This window comes from Saimiri boliviensis, chromosome 14 (assembly GCF_048565385.1).
Source record: "Saimiri boliviensis isolate mSaiBol1 chromosome 14, mSaiBol1.pri, whole genome shotgun sequence".
Classification (NCBI taxonomy): Eukaryota; Metazoa; Chordata; class Mammalia; order Primates; family Cebidae; genus Saimiri; species Saimiri boliviensis.
Window position 1 is genome coordinate 79,632,520 of NC_133462.1, and position 21,612 is coordinate 79,654,131.

The window sequence follows — 21,612 nt, forward strand, 5'->3', positions numbered from 1 at the left end:
TCTTCAAATCAAGAGGACTCTGATTCTCACCCCAATTTTCAGGAGATTTGGTCTTTTCCTGCTTCATTACCCCCTCTAGACAGTCCTGAGATGTCCCTGCATGGCCTGTGCTGGTTCCTGACATCTGCTCCTGCGGTTCACCTGCTCCTGCTGGCCGGGAGGTAGTGAGAATCCAGGCAAGACTGGCCTCTCCCACTGTGGTCACATAGCCTTCCTGGGGGAAGTCTCCAGACCTCCAGCCCAGAGTGTCAGGGAGGTCTAACTGGCCTCAAGATGGGCAGGACCACCCAGGTCTAATCTCGTTTCTGACGAGGCTCCTTGCATTTCCATTGTGTGTTGGTGAGATGTGCCTCTGTCTTTTCATAATCCCGCTACATTGATTGGTTATTTCTTTCTTGCAACCAGAGGCGTGGCTAGAACTGAAATCAAGACAAACACAAAGGTCATGATGCACATGAAAGGGGCAGAGTGGAGAGAACAGAAAAGACTCACTGCTGGGTCCCACTTCTGCGGTGCTTGCCGGCATCATGGCAGGGAGAAGACCTGCCCCTCCCTTTCCAGCCTCCGGAGGAAGCTCTCCACAAGGCCTCTGTCAGAACCATAAGAGGAGCCTGACTCCCATCTATATGGCTCACAGTGTGACGTCAGGTTTGTGGGTGTGGAAGGAAGCCATACCATTGCACCCAGAGAAGCATGTGTGGCCAGGGAGGCGAAATCGGAACCTGTCCTTGGAGTACTGTTGGAAGCAGGGGGGCCATCAGGACAGCGCCCGACTCCGACTCTGCGACGGAGCCACAGGAGCCTCTTCTACATGTCGCTGTGCTTCTTCAGTCTTGCCATCGCTGTGTTGAAACAGCATCCCTGGGCCTTTGTGAAGGAATGGATGAGGCCACTGGCAGAGCATCAGCAGGCTTTCCCATGTACCAGTTGTAAGGCCGGTTGCCTCGCCAGGAGCTCGGACACACCCACTCATCTCTGCGCCAGAAACCCACGTCACATGTCTGCTCCGGGAACCTACCTCAGGAGCACAGGCTCTCCTGGAAGGATCCGGCTAACGTAACCCAAGCCGGATCTTGCGTTAGGGAAATCCCGCCCAACAATCTGCCTACCAATAGCAGCTCGTCCTGTCCACATCCGGCTCCCCCATAACCAATCAGAGCACCCTGCTCTTCACCACTCGCTGTAACTATAAAAACCCTCCGCCTCAGGAAGTCAGCGCGACTTCTCTGGCCGCCCCCCTCCCATTCCCGGACCATTGAACCTAGCCGGGAGCTGAATAAATTGGAATTTAATTGTTCTTATACTGGCCTCAGTTTCCTCATTTTAAACTCGGCAATAACCGTTACACCAGTCCCTCCAGGACCAGCCCCAGCTCTATCATCGCGCAAAAAAGGCTCCGGAGTGACGAGTAGAGGGAATGAGTATGCAAGCTGGGAGAGGCTGCAGGGATGAGGCGTGGCTCTGAGAACTCCACATGCAAAACAGGGTTATGGCGGTCTAGGAGCCCAGCTGCAGGGCGGTGCGGAGCCAGAGGTGAGCTGGGGCCATCAGGGCGGTGACTGACTGACTGCAAGGACAGGCTCAAGGTGAAACCTTGCGAGGCAGATCCCAAGGCCCTTGGATCTGGCCTGTTACAGCCAATGCGGGCGTGAGGCAGAAAAGTGCCCCAGGGCTGTCTTCTACTCTCTCCTCCAACAGATTTTCACTGAGCATTTGCCACGAGCCAGAGTCCGTTAGCTGTCGAGTTTGCAAGGGAAGGTAGAAAAGGCAGAAGCTGATCAATGATAAAGATATCCAATGTCTTTTAGTGACTTTCAGACTCTCTTTTTATTCTGTGTGTCCCTTTCTCATAAACTAAGGGTTTCTTTTGTGCCAAATAAATCATCTCATTCAAACCTCTTAAAAAAAAAAAAAAAAAAAAAAAAAAAAAAAAGATGGGCAGGCCCACAGTGCCACGAAAGAAGGGCCCAACTGGCAGTGCAGCCATGCCTCTCCCCACAGGTACCCTCGTCCAGGGCTGGACGGCACCCCTGCACACCTCAGGCAGGCTAACTGCACTACAATTTGGTCAGCATTGTAGAAGTGCTGAAAATCCCAGCGGCACACCTCACACAGGAAAACACACCCTGTGGGTAACAGAACCCACCTTCTTCTTTTATTCCATTTTTTAGAAAACTGTGGAAAATATACATAATATAACATTTGCCGCTTGTTGTAGTTTGAATGTTCTTTCCAAAACGCATGTTGAAATTTATCCTTAATGCGGAGTATTGAGGTGAGGTCTTTAAGATACGATTCAATCATGAGGCTTCTGCCTCGGATTAATCCATTTACAGATTAACGGTTTAACATGTTATTATACAATGCCCTGTGCCACCTGAGGATACCACAGAGAGTCCTCACCTGCAATAAGGAGCGCCTGACCCCTGACAACCACCATTCTACTTTCTGTTTTTTATGCATTTGACTCCTCTGGGAACTTCATATAAGCAGAATCACTCGGTCTTCATCTTTTTGTGACTGGCTTATTTCACTTAACGTCCTCAAGGTTAACCTATGTTGTAGCATGTGTTGGAATTTCCTTCCATTTTAAGGCTGGATAATCAACATGCCATTGTATGAATGGATCACGTTTTGCTTATCCATTCATCCGTCTGATATAGGAGTTAAGAAATCAGCTAGGCAGATAGGGCATGGGAATCCTTGGTAGGGCTTTTCTTTTTAATAAAAAGCAGCCCAAATCATTTTCTAACAAAGTGCAGCCTGTAAAGTCAAGCTGCAGAACATAGACATGCAAGTTGGGAGCTTGCAGGGGTAAATGCTGCCAGGAACTAGGGAATAGACATGTTCAAGATGGCGACTCCATGATCCCTTCTCTGCCAGCCAAGTGTACAGTTAGAAGCAGACAAGATGGCGCCAGCCAAGGAGAATTTATTTGCGTAATAAGATTAGGGTGGGGCGACCACTACGATGCGGGATAGGATGATGTGGTGCAGGCTATGACATCACACCTTGTGAACCAATCAGTGAGGCCTAGGTAAGTAAGACACTGCCTCCTCAAGCTGGACTGTAAAATCCCGTGCATTTAGGCCGGGCGCGGTGGCTCACGCCTGTAATCCCAGCACTGTGGGAGGCCGAGGCGGGTGGATCACGAGGTCAAGAGATCGAGACCATCCTGGTCAACATGGTGAAACCCCGTCTCTACTAAAAATACAAAAAATTAGCTGGGCATGGTGGCGCGTGCCTGTAATCCCAGCTACTCAGGAGGCTGAGGCAGGAGAACTGCCTGAACCCAGGAGGCGGAGGTTGCGGTGAGCCGAGATCGCACCATTGCACTCCAGCCTGGGTAACAAGAGTGAAACTCCGCCTCAAAAAAAAAAAAAAAAAATACCGTGCATTTGCCGCCAGCCAGTTTTTTCCACTGGGAGACCCCCTTTACCTCTGTAGAGAGACCTGTTTCTCTTTCTCTTCTATAACCTCTGCTCCTAAACGCCTCCCATGTGTCTGTGTCCCAAATTTTCCTGGCAGGAGATGAGGAGCCCCGGGGTATATACCGCAGACAACGTAGCCATGTCACATCAATGAACACGTGAGGTGCTTCCACCGGGCTGTTGTGAATAGTGCTGCTTGGAACACTGGTGTAGCCTCTCTTCTTTTGAAGCCAGTTTAGTGGACCTCAGTTGTCACTTAAGCAAGTCTCCGACAAGCCCCAAAGCTGCTCTTAGCCCTTCTGCTCTACAGGCTGATCTTGTCTCGGGACATTTCCAGGGTTTTCTAGTGCCTCCCCTGTTACCACCTGGGCAGTTCACCCTGAGTCTGGTTTTTGGGCCAAAGTTTCAGCTCTTTCTGACAAGAGCCTTTCTTTTTCTTTTTCTTTCTTTCTCTTTTTTGTTTTGTTTGTTTGAGATGGAGGCTAGCTGTGTCACCCAGGCTGGAGTGCAATGGCGTGATCTCTGCTCACTTCAACCTCCACCTCCCGGGTTCAAGCGATTCTCCTGGCTCAGCCTCCCAAGTAACTGAGACTAAGGCACGTGCCACCACGCATGGATAATGTTTTGTATTTTTAGTAGACAGGAGGTTTCACTCTGTTAGCCAGGATGATCTCAGTCTCCTGACCTCCTGTTCCGCCCGCCTCGGTCTCCCAGTGCTGGGTCTACAGATGCGAGCCACCGCACCTGGCCACAAGAGCCTTTCAATTCATGCACACACAGCCCTTCCCTGAGACGTGAGCCTGTGTTATTACAGAATGACGGGCAGAGCTCTTCTGTGTCAGCTGCCTCCAGCGCAGAAACGTGAGCCTGTGTTATTACAGAATGACGGGCAGAGCTCTTCTGTGTCAGCTGCCTCCAGCGCAGAACTAAATTCTCCTTGCGCAAGTCTCCTTGGGACCCTACGGTGGATTCTCTCAGAGCCTTATCGCCCTTCTGTGGTTGTGGCCTTGATCATCACAGCCACTCTTTCACATTTTTATGTTTTTTTTTTTTTTTTGAGACGGAGTTTCGCTCTTTTCTTACCCAGGCTGGAGTGCAATGGCACGATCTCGGCTCACCGCAACCTCCGCCTCCTGGGTTCAGGCAATTCTCCTGCCTCAGCCTCCTGAGTAGTTGGGATTACAGGCACGCACCACCATGCCCAGCTAAATTTTTTTTGTATTTTTAGTAGAGACGGGGTTTCACAATGTTGACCAGGATGGTCTCGATCTCTTGACCTTGTGATCCACCCGCCTCGGCCTCCCAAAGTGCTGGGATTACAGGCTTGAGCCACCGCGCCCGGCCTTCTTATGTTTTTATCTACTTTTATGGGGGGGAGACTATATACTGCCATCATATAGGAAAAAGAAATGTGGCTTCTCCATTTTTCTAGTCTATTCTTCCTCATAGACCCTCACCTTGTAGGAAAAGCGAGGGGTGGGAAAGTTTAAAGATCTTCCGACTCTTCTAGATTAAAGAGTCCTGCAGGCAACTGAAATGCAGCTCCCTCCCAAGGCCAAGTTGAACTTTCTCATATGTAACCCAGTCCTTCCAGGTAAAGGCACCCTTTTCCATTCGCCCTCCCCATCTCTGCCCCACAGTGGTGTGAGCTGGGTAGAGACCCCAGGGCAGAAGGGCTCTGGATCTGTGCTGTGTCCTCTGGCACTATGGGTCTTTTTTGGCTTGCGGGTTGTCATGGAAAAGTATCTCAAGGGCTCTACTGCTGGAGTCTGGCTCCCACTGTAACGTCCCAGTGTGCTGTGGCCTTATCACATTTCCATTCCTCTTGCTCTCACTGTCCCTCTCCACCAGGAGTGGGGGCCTCCTGTGTCCTCTGCACACCACAGGCAGCCGTGGGGAGCCCGAAGCTCTGCTACAAGCAGCCAGCCAGCCCTTCAACCCACCTCCCAAAGCCTCCTGTACTCAAAGTCACGAAGCTTCTTGGCTCAACTTGGGAGGTGGAAAGAGGATTCTCTGTATGCGAAAGAAACTCTATTCTAGAGTCTAGCAGGGCTGGCTCTTAAAAGGTTAAAAGAAAGAAATTTTGTCTAACTGTGGATTTAAAAAACCCAACAGTAAGACTCAAAGACGATCAATGACTATTTTGATTTCGGTGGTAGCTGCTGTCTTTCCTGAGATGGATGCTTTGACAATAGGAATGGAAGCCCACATGGGAATGTAATTTCATGCCAAATTGAAAATGTATTGACTTCATTTTTTAAAAAGATAATCTTCATTACCCACAGTCAATCTTAAAGAGAACAAGAGGGGTTTCTGCTCGCTTCCCTTTGGGGGACCCACTTCTGGTTCTGCAGATTGCCCCACTTACTCCCGGCAAACCTCACCTGATTACAGATGGACTGGGCCCAATCAGGGAAAAAGGAGGAGGGGGAGCTCAAGCTGAATGAAAATGTGTTATGGTCTCACTAACAACAATGGGTGGACTCTTGCTTAACGTTTTAGTTTCTTTCGAAGAAATTAAAATGGAAATTGATGTTTCCATCTTCAGAAACCAAAACTTGCCAGTACCCTGCAAATGGCCGATCCCAAATGTGGGAAACTTACTAACTCCCTCTTTTGTCTCTCTGCTGTATGGACATCGTTTACATCTTTGACTACATCCTGTGTCACAGACGAAGAGTGAGCCATTTCATATGCTGCTGTTATTGACCTTTTTACGTTTATTTATTTATTTATTTATTTTTGAGACAGGGTCTCGCTCTGTTGCCAAGGCTGGAGTGCAGTCATGCAGTCATAGCTCACTGCCACCTCTACCTCCTGGGCTCAAGTGATCCTCTTACCTCAACCCTTGAGTAACAGGGACTACAGCTTAAAAAAAAAAATTAGCCTGGCTAATTTTTGTATATCTACTATTATTATTTTATGTAGAGATGGGGGTTTCACCATGTTGCCCAGGCTGGCCTTGAACTCCTGGGCTCAAGCAATCCACCAGCTTAGGCCTCCCAAAGTGCTAGGATTACAGACATGAGCCACTGTGCCCAGCCTGACCTTTTAACACCTGGGAGGTATAGCAAGAACTCTGGAAACCAGAGTCCTTGAGCGAGCGAATTCCTTCTGGAATACCTGCAACTGTCCCCAGAGTCTTTTTTTAATACCTGCTTTCCCTCAAGTGCCACTGTAGGTTCACGAACTGTAAGAAATGTATCCTTGGGTTGGGGACGTTGACCGTGGGGGAGGTTGTACATGCTGGGGGAGTGAGGAAGGGTGTATGGAAAGTCTCTGTCTCTTCTACTCCATTTTGTGGTGAACCTAAAACTGCTCTAAAAGGTCGATTCTATTATTAAAAATGGGGGGAAAAATCCAAGATCCATTACATGTAAAATTGATAAAAGCATATTTTATTACTATACATTTATAACTGAAAATTTATGATATTTACTTAATTTTTAGTCAATGAATAAGAATCATAAGGTGATACAAAAAAACATGGAATGAGGAGTTATATTTGACAATTAGAGAGTCAGCATCCAAATTACACCTACGTTTTACGTTGTATTCATTTGTATTTTGTTCCTTGAGAAAATACTGATTACAAAGGTAAATAACTACAAATAAAAATTGATTCATAATATTTTGCCTTGAAGTCTCAGAGTATTCCTTAATTTAACTTGAAGAAAAAGTGGCAGAAAATCTTTGCTTCAAAGTTAAATCAGTGAGAATGTCTAATACATGCTTACATTCCTAAATGCAAACAGGAACGTTTTATAAGGAGTACACAAATTTACACCATGATGTATAATTTTACACCAAGATGAGTTGAGACTTGTCCATTTGAGCAAAGCTAGTGTGCATTTAACACCTTTGCCTAAGGTCTTGCAGGTTGTACAGACCAAGGCATTTTTGACCAGGCAGCAAGGGGAGCCAAAAGCCACCCCATGCTCTTCCCCCAAGCCATGCACCTAACACAGAGCTGCATCTGCCCAGAAGGAGTTTCTTTTCCTAAGTCACATGCAGGTGCCTTATGAAGACAATAAGGCATTATATAGTGAGCAGTGAGAGGCAGAGGTGTGTATTCATGCATTTCAGTTTTATATGCATGAATATACACAGGCATGAATTTCTTAAAAGAGCAGTTGAGAGTTTCAGTTTTTCTAATTACATATTTAGAAGATCAAATATATGCACAATAATGACAAGAAAAATTTTATTCAATAGTCTGCACAAAGATAAATTAGTCTGCATAATTAATGTGGTGATATTCTTTGAAGTGTCAAAATTCAGTGTATAATACACCTAAGAGTATTGTTTGCATCATTTTAGAAGAAAGAAAATAAATATTTCAAAGGCATTTAAGTGAAAACTAAATGTGCATTCTCAAAAATTAGGAGAATAAAAATGAGGTCACATATCCATTAAATCTAAATTCAATGGCTTACATTTTTTGTTTGGTTGTCGTCATTGTTTTTTTTTTTTTTTTTTTTTACTAAAGGCAGGCCCTGTCGCACAGGCTGGAGTGCAGGATGCAGGGTGGTAATTATGGTTCACTGAAATCGTAACCTCCTGGGCTCAAGCAGTCCTCCCACCTCAGCCTCCTAAGTAGCTGGGACTACAGGCGCATGCCACCATGCCTAGCTGAGTTTTTAAAATTTTTTGTAGAGACAAGTCTCACTGTGTTGCCCAGGCTGGTCTCAAACTCCTGAGCTGAAGTATTCTTCCTGCCTTAGCCTCTCAAAGTGTTGAGGTTACAGGGGTGAGTGAGCCACCACTCCCAGCAAAATGGTTTCAAATTCTTACCTACTTCCCTAGAAGTAATTTGAAGGTCAAAGACTTCTGGGCTGTTGGATAAGATATCCTTGTTGGTACTGCTGCCATTGCAACCACAGAAGTGTGCAAGGAGTATTATGGAATCATAAAGAAGAGATGCCTAAACCTGACTTAGAAGATGCTGAAAATAATGCAAGGAAAGGTTGTATTAACACTGCTTTTCATTTTCTGTATTCTGATGCTTTTATATTTGGGGCCTTATTGACCCTAAAAGGACTGTCCTTCCAGGACTATTTAATTCCTAGAGATAGTAAATGATTTGCCATGGAGTGTGCCTTTCATATGCAAACCAGCCAATCCAGAGCCCACACCCTACAACCACCTTCTTATTGGGCTGTCATACCTAGGGCCACTATTATATCCTAATCGCCTTGTCCCAGTTGTAAGACTACAGATTACCTCTGTGCGGCAGAGCCTGCTGAAATTATTCACACTAGACAATCCTAGAACTGCTTCCCTGCTCACCCATTCTTCCTTCCTACAAAACCACCACAAACACTCTCTCCCTGGGTCTCCCGACCAACTCTGGTGTTTCTCCATGTGGCCCTTTGTGATATGCCCCCTCCTCTTGGGAACTGTGAGTAATAAATGGTCTTTTCAAGGATAATTATCTCCTGATCTGCTGGCTTTATTACAATTGAATAATAATAAAACCCACATGTTAAAACAAAGACTTCCTGAAGGAAGTAACGTAGGAGATAAGGTCTAAAGAATGCAGAAGCATCATCTTTGTAATGAGACAGCAAATGGTGTTTTAGGTACAGAGAGCAGTATGTGCTGGAGATAAAAAAAAAAAAAAAAAGCCAAAAGCCACCCAAGAATTCAAGTAGTTGACGGTGGCTGAAGCACAGAACACGACGAAGATGTTGGTTAAGGTGGAGTTGAAGAGGTTGGCAGGCACCAGATCTGCACATAAACAGCAGCTATGTGCCATGTTTAATAAACTGTGGAAACCATGACCTACCGTGTTGCCCCTGACCACTAGACTTTCTCATCTGTCTTCTTCTGCAGGCAGCCTGCTAATGTCTGTGGGGAATTTCTCCCACACTTTATGTTGTTTGGTTGGGGACACCTGATTGGTCCACCTGACCAAATTTGACCAATGAGACTCTTCCCTGGGATTGATATATAAATGGAGTGAAAAATACTCTCTTTCCACAGACGCCACTGGCTTTGGTGGATATGATTCTGGAGGTGGCAGTGGCGGTCTTTTCTGACACTTGAAAAGATGATGACTAAAGAAGAAAGCAGTCCAATAGAGACAAGCAGACAATAGACACGGACAGTCAGCAAGGAAAAAAAAAATATTCCACTGATTTTAAGTCCCAGTTGCTTGATTCTGAAATTCTAGTTTTTCTACTCTTCTTTGAGTACTATAAACTACCACAGAATCCTTTTCTATGTGAACATCAAAATTCCTTTTTTAAAGTTTTGCTTTGTATCTTTTTCCCGTTTTGTTCCATCCAGTTTGCTTTGGATTGTTGTCACTTGCAACTACTGGGTCTTAAAAAAATCCTTCACTAAGGAAATTTAGAGATATTGAGTAATTTTAAGTAGGAGAAGGATGTAATGGGATATATATTTTAGAATGATCGTTTTGGAGTAGTATGGAGCATGAATTTGTGTGGAGAGAGAGGGGAAGGAGACATACGGCTGGAGGTGGGAAGACAACTTGGAAAGCTTTTGCAGTAATTCTGGCAGAATATGGTAAAGGCTTGAAACAGAAGGGAAAACGGGGCAGTTGGAAAAGATTAAATAGATATAGAGTTGGGATGATTAATGAGGTTTTGGTAAAAATCTGAAATTGTTAGGCTTCTAATACACTTATTTTGGGATTTAACATGATCAGTTTTAGAAAATTGTCTATAGTAGCGATGATACCATAATCTTTTCCATGATTAAAGACTAAAATCTTAATCTGGCCTGGTTTGTAAATAATCAAATGGAGTTTAAGAGCAAGTAGCAGGGCACATGGCTCTCAGTCTTGTAATCCCAGCGCTTTGGGAGGCCAGGGCGGGAGGATCACTTGAGATCAGGAGTTTGAAACCAGCCTGCCCAACATGGTGAAATCTTGTCTCTACTAACAATGCAAAAATTAGCTGGGTGTGGTGGTGTGCACCTGTAATCCCAGCTACCTGGGGGGGCTGAAGCAGGGAAATCGCCTGAACCTGGGAGGCAGAGGTTGCAGTGAGTCAAGATTGCACCATTGCACTTCATCCTGGGTGACAGAGCGAGACTTCTTCTCAGAAAAAAAAAAAAAAAAACAAAAAAACCCAGGAGCAATAAAAAGTGATGAGAGGGTTCCTCTGACATTTTTAAAAGATCCTTTGACTGCTGTGTGGAGAATGGATAGAAGGGAGGCAAAAGTACACTCAAGGAAACTAGTCATTCTGCAATATTTATGGAACAGCGGCTATGTGCCAGGTACCATACTAGACCCCAGAGATGGAATAGTTACTAAGAAGGATACAGTTTTTGGCTCCATGGAGCTTCCATTTTAGTGGGGCAGTCAGACAATAAGCAGACAAATTATCTATCTATCTATCTATCTATCTATCTATCTATCTATCTAGTCTATTCAACCATCTGCCTATATCTACCTATCATCTATCCATTTATATCTATCTATTTAATGTGTCATCATCTATCTATCTGCCTACTTACCTATCTCTATCATCTATTTATCTATCTCTACCATCTACTCATCTATGCGTCTATTCATCTACTGTCTATCACTGTGTATCTGTCTATCCATCTATTATCTATCTATCTGTTCATCTCTCTATCAATCTATCTTAGGAGTTGATCGATATTAGGAAAAAAAGTAAAGCAGGGTGTGGGGACATGGCAGGTGGAGGTTTACAGGAGCAGGTTGCTCTTTTATTAGGGCTATGTCAGGGAAGTTTCTCTTATTTGAGCAAAGATCTCGAGGAAATAAAAGGGCGAGCAGCAGTAATATCTGCAGAAGAGCATTTCAAACAAAGTAAACAGCAAACATTGCTCTTTTATTAGGGCTATGTCAGGGAGGTTTCTCTTATTTGAGCAAAGATCTCGAGGAAATAAAAGGGCGAGCAGCAGTAATATCTGCAGAAGAGCATTTCAAACAAAGTAAACAGCAAACTGAACATGGGAGCGTGCCTATTGTGTTTGAAGAAAGGCGCAGGGATCAATAGGGATGGAGCAAGAGAGGAAGTGAGGGCCTGATCGTGTAAGTCTTCAAAGGCCTTTGTTAGAATTGATCCTTACCTCTGCGACCAATGAGTAGCCATTCTGTGATTTTGAATAGAGAAGAGGCCTGCCTTGGCTTAGATTTGCAAAGAATCCCTCAGGCTGCTTTGTGGAGGAAGATTGGCAAGCCTAGAGGCAAGGGGACAGTTGGGAGGCTACTTGCATTCATCTGGATTAGGTTTCACAGCCTCAACACCATTGACATCTGGGGCCAGATAGTCTTTGTGGTGGAGCCTGCCTGTGTGTTGTGTGAGGTTTGGCAGCATTCCTGGCCTCTGACCACTAGATGCCAGTAGTGACCCTTCCCCCATTGGTTCCACCTCAGACATCTCCAGACGTTGCCAAAACCCATGAGAAGAGTGGACAAACCTTCCACAGGTGAGAACCACTGATCTAGATGACATTGGCACAGACCAGAGCGGTAGATGGGCAGGTGGGGAGAAGTGGTCAGATTCTGTATGTGTTTCGAAGGCAAAACACACAGAATTTGTTGATGCCTTGTATGTGGATCGTGTGAAGAAGATAAGAATTGGGAAGAGTTTTAGATTTTTGGCCTGAGGCACTGGAACAATAGAGCTGCTGTTTACCAAGATGAGAAAGACTCTAGGAGGAGCAAGTTTGAGAGGAAATCAGGAGTCCAGTTTGGGATGCGTTGAATTTGAGATGCCTGTTGAATCACACGGAGATGACAAGTAGGCAGTTGGATGTCCAAGTCAGGAATTGAGGAATGAGGTCCAGGCTGGACACAGAAATGTGAGAGTCATTAGAATAGAGGTGTTATTTGAAGCCTTGAGCCTGGGACAGCTTGCCCATGCAGGGAGTAGAGACAGGGAATGTGTGTTAGCCAGCATTTTAAGATGGCCCTCTGATGTCTGCCCTGTGTTATGTCCTTTGATAGCAGACAGGACCTAGACTTGCTTCTAACTAGTTGAATATGGCAAGGTAAGGAGTTGTCCTTCCTACAAGTACACCGTGTTTCATTCATCTGTTCTTTTGCTGACTGGCGTGAGAGGCTCTCCTGCTGACTTTGAGGAAGCAAAGGGCTTCTTGTCAACCACTGTGGAGAGGTCCTGTGGCAGGGAACGGCAGAAGGCCTCTGGGAGCAGAGGGCAGACTCCAACAGATGGCCAAAAAGAGGCTAGGGCCCCCAGACATATGGGTGCAAGGAAACAAATTCTGCCAAAAACCTAAATGAGTTTGGAAACAGATTCTTCCCCAGCAGAACCTGCAGATGACGGCATAGCCCAGCCAACCCCTTCATTGCTGCCTTGAGGGAGACTCTGAGTTAAGCAGAAACAGGGCTGAGTTCTGGAGCACAGCGGTGCTGAAAAGTTGAGGTCAGAACAAGCCAGCGAAGACTGGCAGAAAACAAAGGCAGAGTCAGAAGCTAAGTGAAAAAAATGAAACATTTCAAGAAAAGCAGAGGGACGACTGTGTCAACTGGGACTGACGGGTTGACTAATCTGAGGTCTGAGAATGACATATGGGATCTGGCAATGTGGTGACTATGAGGGACCTTGAAATGATCTTGAAAAACAGCTGTTTCCGTAGAGTAGTGGGACTGAAAGCCTGATGGCAGTAACTGAGGTTAAAAAGGAAAAACACACACGTCAGGATTTGGATTCATATGGGAGCAGCGATCAAGTCTGCATTCTGTTTTGGAAGTAACATCAATAGGACTTGCTGACAGATGAGAATAGAGGAAGGGAGATGTCATCCCGAAGGTTGAGGCCCTAGCCGCTAGGTAGGAGGGGAGGTCTTTACTATTATGGGAGAAAACCAGGAGAGGAACAGATAGAGCAGGGAACTGGTTAAAGTTATGTCAAAATCCTGGCATCTGTAATATACTCCCATGGAGAAATTCCGTAGGCAGTTGGATATGAGACTGAGCTCAATAAACAGGTCAAGATTAGATATTTAACTTCAGAGCCTTCCATTTACAGAAAGTACTGAAATCAATATATTGTCTGGAATAACAGAACAGTCGTTCTGAAACTGAGAGATGAGGGTACATTGGAGGTGGTGCTCTTGCTTCCAGGGCACACTGGGCAATATCTGGAGGCATTTTTGATTGTCACAACTCAGGCAGGGAGTGCTACTGGCAACTAGCAGGTAGAGGCCAGGGATACTGCCAAATATCCTACAATACACAACGAAGAATAATATGGCCCAAAATGTCAGCTGTGCCAATGCTGAGAAATCCTGATTCAGAAAGCACGTGGCTATAGAAGGAGATTCAGAATCAAGCTTTGGGGAATCTGAAAATATGGAGATCAGGTAAGAAAGGGTAACCCTTAAAGGAAATTCAGGATATAGGTCCAGAGTGGTAGGAAAAACACCTGCGTGACTGTGGTGAACTAAGGAAAGAACAGGAAATGAGACCCGGAGACCCTGAACACGTGTTGCAAGGAGTGGACGTCTTTTCTCATGCCCCTCCTGAGAGAATTGATGTACCATCTTGAACATTTTTAAGTTGACACCTGAACTATTTCATCATAAGTTTATATTTTTAAAAATAAATTATAGGCTGAAAATATTTAAAGTTTTTTGTTTTTTGTTTTTTGTTTTTTGTTTTGAGCAGGAAGGTCTGTGTTTAATGAATATCTTTAAAAGCTTTTGCGACAGCAGACAGAACCCAAGGCAGCTTGGAAACCCACAATGATAGTAGTAGGGCTCTCATGCCTCCAGATGAGCCCCGAGGCTGGATTCTGGCTGCTCTCTCCCAACAGCTGAGCATCATGGTTTTGCTAATTAAGCCACTCTCTCGTCTTTAATTAGCTGCATGTGAATCTTGTTGGGAAGTCCTGGCTCCGTGAAGTAGTCTGTCCTCATTTTGAGGAAATGATGATGGAGGAAAGAAAAAGCTGAAAAAAAGCTCCCCTGGGGGACATCAGGTGAAGGAGTACCCCAGACTCTGCAGGGAGAATCCTGGGCTTATTCAAGTGTAAACTCCTAAAAGGATTTTTAAAAGATAATATAGGGAAAGATTGGCTTGACTGGAATAAAACTTTCCTGATCCAGTTTAACTTTCTAAAAACTCCTAGCTTTCCGTTATTTTGTTTTCTTAACCATACTGAAACTGGAAAACGTCTATGAAAATGCTGATTTGTGTTTCAACTCCCACTGTATTTGGACACTTTTGGTAGTCCCTCAAAGCAATTTAGTTTAATTTAAAAGAATCAATGTCACTAACCCAAAGGGATTCTGCTTTTCTGATTTCAGAGCACGTTAACATTAACCCAAAGACTCTTTTTCTAATGATACCCTTCAGTCTCAACAACAACAAAAAAAGGAAGTCCTAGTGTTGAAGTCTCTGTTAAAAAATTAAGGGAGACCGTTTTTTTTTTTTTTGGGCTGAGCTGCTGCACTAGGTCCCAATGGACCAGACCAAACAAAAATGGAGTCACTCCTACTAACTGCTGCTAATCAAACTGAAACTTGAAGGAAGCAGATAGATCCCCAAACGGACCAGCTTTTCCTAAAAAACAGAAGATTCCAGTCTACCTTTGTCAGTATCATAAGGAAGTTTCCTCTGCTTTAATACCTACAAAAAAATCCCCTAAAGTAATCTAATGTTAACCAATTAGATTCTTTTTTTCTATTGTTCTGCTTCTTTGTTCCCACCTTACAAAACCCACTGTTCTGTAATTTCCCAGTGGGACCTCCTGTCCTATTTATTTATTTATTGAGACTCAGTCTCACTCTGTCACCCAGGCTGGAGCGCAGTGGTGCAGTCTCGGCTCACTGCAACCTCCACCTCCCAGGTTCAAGCAATTCTCCTGCCTCAGCCTCCCAAGTATCTGGGATTACAGGCACACACCACCACACCCAACTAATTTTTGTATTTTTAGTAGAGACTGGGTTTCACCTGGTCTCAAACTCCTGACCTCAGGTGATCCACCCGCCTCAGCCTCCCAAAGTGCTGGGATTACAGGTGTCAGCCAACACACCCAGCCCTTTTGCATTTTGTAGGACGGAGACTGCCCCGATCCATGGCAAATAAATAAAAGGAAATTAGATGTATCACTAATCCGAGGCATTCTTGGACACATCAGTTTTACTAAAGAGTGAATATGGAAGTAGAGGATCTGGAAAGGGACTCTCTTAAAATGATCTGTGACCAAGATTGTATAGAGTTTTCAGGTATCCCCAGGGGAATGGTAACCAAGTTGGGCAACCAGGGTATAAAAAAGTATTTTACAAGTTATACTGTGAATGACGGTGGGGCAAAAACTCAGAGGTTGCTGACAGGAGTGATCCAGTAGAAAGGAGGCACGGAGTTACCTCCCAGAGTGGAGTCCTGGAAAGGGCTGGAGAGCATGAGTCCCGAGCACCTGTGGAGGCACCTGGCTGCGTGACACGGGAGGGAAGACACTTACTCCCCTATGACAGTCTCTCACTGCCCTTCTCGCTCACTCGGCTTTGTCTTTAGTGAACTTTTAATTTGTATTAGTTTATTGTGCGTCTGTTCAATTGCAATGTAAATTCCATGATGACAGGGACTTCTCTGTATTGTTCGTTACTGAATTACCAATGCTCAGAGTATTGTCTACCATAGAGTAGGTGTTTAATAAGTGTGTGTAGAATAAAGGATAAAAACTGAAAATACATGGACACAGATATAGTATACATTTGATTTGATGGTAAGAACATGTGAGAATTCCTGTGCAACTTGCTTCCATTTCCCCAACGAAACGTGGCATGAGAGCCTGAGCTAATAGGGAGGGGGCGTTGTGGCGGAAGAAGTAGGGGAGAAAGTTGAGGCAAGTCTTGAAGGCGTGAACTAGTCATTTTCATTAGAGGGAAAGTGCCCGCTGGAGAGCCAAGGGGGCTGGCAGTCAGTGCTGAATATGCTGCTGGGGCTGAGAAACTGCCGCCCTGACGTGTGGCACCTTGCCATGCGGAACTGGAGAAGGAGCCTCAAGGTCTCTATCACCCACTCTCTCCCCGGCTCTGGTTCTTTGTCCCTCCCAAGCACAGGATGAGAATCCTCTCTGAAGTTCCCTTATATCCCTGGAAACCAGAACCCCAAAGAGAAACACAATTGCCCTCCACTCATTCCCTGAAATCTCATTTCCTCTAGCAGGAAAAAGACCGAGGGGTACGACCATATCTGGATGGACTTTTCCACAAGATACTGTCAGCTTCTAGGGCTCATCTGTATTCCAAAGTGAATCATTTTTAGGTTAATTTCTGTCTCCTGGGTCCATTCATTTCCCCTGTACATCATTTTACTCCTACACCCCATCTCCCCTCTTCCCAATGCTTAAGTACGCTTAAGTATTTTACACGTTATACTGTGAATGACAGAGGGGCAAGAAACTCAGAAGTTGCTGACAGGAGGGATTCGTTAGAAAGGAGACACTGAGATACCTCCCAAAGCAGAGTCCTGGAAAGGGCCAGAGAGCATGAGTCCCATGCTTAAGGGCGCTGAAGCATCAACCAGCTAGGTCTTTTTGGAGTTTTCGTGTTTTGTATGATTCCAGTGCACATAGTAAATTTCTGATGCTTTCTCCGTTAACCTGTCTCTTGTTATAGGAGTGTCAGCCTTGACCCTTTATGATGGGGAGGAAAGGGATCACCCCTTTTCTGCCTCTACACCCATTTGAGGTTTGTGGTTGAGTATTTTAAAGTGCAATCGGTTGGCTCAGTTCTCTGATTGATATCTGGGTGTTTGGCTTATGCAGCTGGCATTTGGTGGAGTCATTTATCAAGAAATAAAATGAAGGAGGATAAGCAGGCCTTTTGGGAAAGATAATGAATCAGGCTTTGAACATGCTGAGTTTGAGGCATCAGTGGGACTTCAAAGTGAAGTGGTATTATACATGGGTCTAGTGGAGGGGGGAAAGAAGTGCGTGGTAAAGATGTGATAGGAGAACTGTGAGTATGTGTTCCAGGGCTGAAACCAAGGGCACAGCTGAGATGACTGCGGGAGAGGGTAGCATGGAAGAGAAAGGTTAGCAACCCCGAGGCGCGCTAACGTGAAAGAGTCACATATATTTATCATGCTTGAAGGTCATGTCTGTCTAAGCAGATTCTGAGCTCTTCAGGGTCAAAGGCTGGGTCTTGAGCTTCATTCATTCTTAGCCCCTGTCACAGTGCTGGCCACACAGAGGACAATTCTAAAATTCACTCTGATTTTATTTCTCTGCACTTTCATTTATGAGAATCCTATCACAGTTTATGATTTGAAATGCTGCTAAGGGATACTTTTTTAAAAAATCGTAACTTTCATACAAATATAAAAAGAATATTTGTGAAGATTTTAACTCAGTAATTAACAAGAGAACTAGTAAAATGTCACGACCACTTCCAGAGATAATCTAAAGACCTGACAGATATACAGCCAAGATGTGCAAATGAACTTTCCTAATGGATGCAAAACTAGCTTTTTCCAAAGGAAATTGAGGCAGGAAGGGTCAATTGTACTTTCACGGGATAAAATTTATTTGCATGTTTATGGACAAATGTTAATATTATTTGCATTGCTATCAGTTATCCACAACTTACAGAGTTGTAAAATAGCTTAAAGAAAGGCACAGGATACACCATAGAATTACATCTGGAGTGGCATGCTAGACCGACTATTTTTCCTTTGAAAACAACTGTAATCTTTTTGGTTCATTTCAAAGTCACAATTTCCCCTATAGTGGTAAAAAGAAAAAGATGTTATCCCTACCATTTCCATGAGCAAAGTCTATTACAAAATATACATGGAAGTATATTTGGGCATTACTATAACATTTACTAATTGATTAGGGAGACGAGACAGACTTTGGGACCCCCTAACAGAATCTCTTCTCATTGGCATGGGAAATGTTCAGGAATCAAACCAAACCACCTCAAACCCATCCTGGAATGAAGCAGAGTTATAAACAAAATACAGAAGATGTTGAAATAGCCCATGGGTTAATTGAGTTTTCCAAGTCAGAGTGCAGGTCCTAAAGGTAGTAACTGTCTCCCCTGTCTCTTCTGTGACGTGTCTGCCCTCCTCTAGAAATGCAGGACCGTCCGTCCGTATCCTCAGCCTTCAGTTCAAGCACATGATCCATTTAAAAATGGAAACGCTCCTATCCTTCAGCAGTGAACAAGGGCAACTCTGGTTGCTGGTGGAAAATTCAGCTGCTTGAGTCCCACAGTTCAGGAGAGGATGAGCATGAGAATGTGGTGATCATGACTGGAGAAAATGCTCCTCTGCTTTCCTGAGCATATTTCCCCTTGCAATTTTTGAATGTTCTATAGCAGACCTGCCAAAAATGTGAAGCCTATAAATAGGGGAGGGTGGGAAGAAAAAAATGGGAGCTGTCACAATGCCACTGAAAATAGGGAACTAAAAACCTTCCAGAGATGCAAAGTCAAGGGGGATTAATATTTACTGAGAAATGCAGAAGCAGGTGCATACTTTACGAAGAAATGCCGAGAAATGTTAGGTGTTTTTATTTTCTTCTTTTGATGAGGTATTAGGGAATAGGAAATAATGTGGTGTTTGGAATTTGTTTTAAAATATATTCCGACACTAAAAGAAGGTCTTGATGCGGATGGGTGGGGAGTGGACAGAGGAGTCAGGTTGATGATGGTGGAAGTGAGGTGCTAAGTACCTGGGGTGGGTCCCTGCGCTCTCTAGACTTGTGTGTGTTTGCAAATTTTCATAACAAGAGAAAACAAAAAACTAAACAGAAAATGAGGCTTTCATTTCCTCCAGCCAACAAACATAACAGGGACTTCGGATACACTTTCCCCAATCGCTCCTCTGGCAGAATATTTTGATTCTCCAGCTAGCTTCCAGCTCTCATCCTAGTCATCTGTTCTCTAGACACTGGCAGGATTCTTCAACAGGGCCTGCTAGGTCCAGTGCTAGCGAGTAGATCGTTTTGGATTCTATGCCTCCATTTTTTTTTTTTTTTTTTTTAAGTGACCAGTTTCCTATTCAAGATACTTGAAATACGAAGTCTCATGGTAAGGTCTTGCCCTCTGCTGTCCGATTCCTTTTTACGGGCTATCATGGCATTAATGTCATCTCCAAAGAGAAAAACTGGGAGGAAAGGTGTAGATTCCTCAATAAAAGCAGGAAGGAAAGGTTTGCAGAATGAAGAGTGTGAAGTGAGGTTTGTGGTTTGAGTCGTCAGAACGTAAAACAGAAAAGAAAAATGAATCATCATTTGACACAGTATTTACAGCTAGCGGAAGGGACAAGAGGAGAAACACGCAAGGGAGGAAAAAGAGGAACGTGTCAGAATAAAATCGGGGTGGGTGGAGGAGGAGGAAGACGAAGGCTGAGAAATTGGTTTGGTTACACCAGTACCGGCCACAACACAAACATTTGTCCATTCCTGGTTGAAATTAAAAACAAATATGCATACACATGTATTTGCCTGCTGTGTTTAATCAGATAGCGAGGCATTCCTTTAAGAATCTTGAAGACCCAAAGTTGCGCTCAGAGGCTGCCCACCTGGAATGCAGCCCCAGGTTGAGCAGGAAGCTGCCCAGAGGACCCAAAGCTGCCTAGCTGACCACCTTTTCCCCTGAGTTCCCAGTAACCGAGCCCAGCCGAGGACACGCTGCACTGCTCCGTGGGTGCAGAGACTAAGGGCGGAGTCTCCATAGAGGCGTCAGGGCCCATCCGGAGCAGTGACCCCGCATAGGGAGGTGAAGAATGCGACCCCGGTGATGTGTCCAATCTGGAAAACGGGCCTGAGAACCAAAGGGCCAACTTCCGGCCATGCAGAACGAAGCGGAGCAATCTCAGGGGAGAAGGCACTGGAAAAGCGTTGCAGGGCAATTTTTCCCAGTAGGAACGGTGGGGTCGGAGGGAGACCCGCTCAGCCCTTTTCATCCACCCCTGCAGCTCAGCCACGCCTCCTCAGGAAGTGAGCAGCCTCGCAGGAACCCGCGCGAGGCTGCAGTGCCGCCCTCCGCCGCATGAGGGAAGCACTGCCTAACCTGAGCGGCGGCGGCGGTCCCCGCGCCCCTCTTGGCCAGAGCCAGGAGCAGGCTGGCTTGCGGTGCCGTCGCTCATTGGCTGCGGCGCGGGCGCTGCCATGTTGGCGGAAGCGGACCTCTCGTGCCTTGGAAACTGGCGGTGGCTGCGGCCGCCGCGTCAGTCCGCGCAGCCTCCTGCGTTTTCTCGCTTGGATCTTGGCACTGAGAGGCGGTGGCCGGCGGGATGGAGAAAAGTAGGATGAACCTGCCCAAGGGGCCAGACACTCTCTGCTTCGACAAAGACGAGTTCATGAAGGTGCGCGCGTCCTCGGCTCGCCGGAGCCTGGTCTTGGGGGTGCCTCTGCCCTGTGCCCTCTGGGGGTCCTCTCTTCTGGAGGCTGCTCCTTCTGCTCGCGCACGCTCGGTGTCAGGTCCTCGGCAGAGACCTCGCTGCACTTCGCGATGAGTCTTTTGGCCTCAGGTTTGGCAGGTGCAGCCTGGAGAAAACACTTCTGTAAAATCGTGCATGTTACATGGAAAGGCCTGAAAGTTCTGGGCAAGTGGTTTTGAGCTGAATGTCAAAGCGCCTATTAGCCGGTCCTGTTACCATGCAGTGCAGTCAGATTGCCAGTCCCCTTGTTGGAAAGAAGCTTGCTGACCAGGGCCTTGGAGCTCATTAATTGGGTGTTGAATCAATCTCCGAGCCCACGTACTTTCCTAGGGACTCGGGTCGGAAAAAAAAAAAGAACTTAATCTAAAGTTTTGCCTAACATTCAGCTAAAGCTTCTGGAATGGGATATTTAGAAGCTTGGAACGTTCTTACTGACTATTGGAGTACAACAAAGCAAACCATTCCTCTTTAAAGAAGTTGCTCTACTTCTTTTTACGTGATGCACATGAGGAAGTTGGTAATTGTAGGTCATAAACTTAAAGAAATATAAGCTGAAAACACTTCGCTGATGATAAAGGTTGATCAGGAGCAGCCTTGAAAATGACCAGACTTTGAGTCAGAGCTAGTAGGAGCTTTGCCTACCTATTTGGTGTGTCCCTCTGGGTCTGAACCTTAAGCATTCAAAAAATGTTTTTATTTAATTTCCTAAGAAGTAGGATTTTTGACACCATTTAGTAGTTGGTTTCAATGTTAACTAGTAGACACCTACAATTTTGAGCAAGTGAGTTGAAATCTCTTACTCTGCCTTCTTGGTGATTT

At 45.2% G+C, this 21,612-nt stretch overlaps 1 protein-coding gene across 2 annotated transcripts in view; it reads left to right on the top strand.

Annotated features, from left to right (window-relative positions):
• Nucleotides 1-20,518: 20,518 nt before the first annotated feature.
• COG2 (component of oligomeric golgi complex 2) overlaps nt 20,519-21,612 on the top strand; it is a 46,981-nt gene continuing 45,887 nt past the window's right edge. For both annotated transcript variants that reach the window (XR_012513581.1, XM_003940766.3), the window contains exon 1: nt 20,519-20,718. Coding sequence is in view for 1 of the 2 variants with exons in the window: in XM_003940766.3 (XP_003940815.3) it covers nt 20,647-20,718 (72 nt within the window). In the remaining variant the exon portion in view is untranslated. The remainder of the gene's footprint in view (nt 20,719-21,612) is intronic.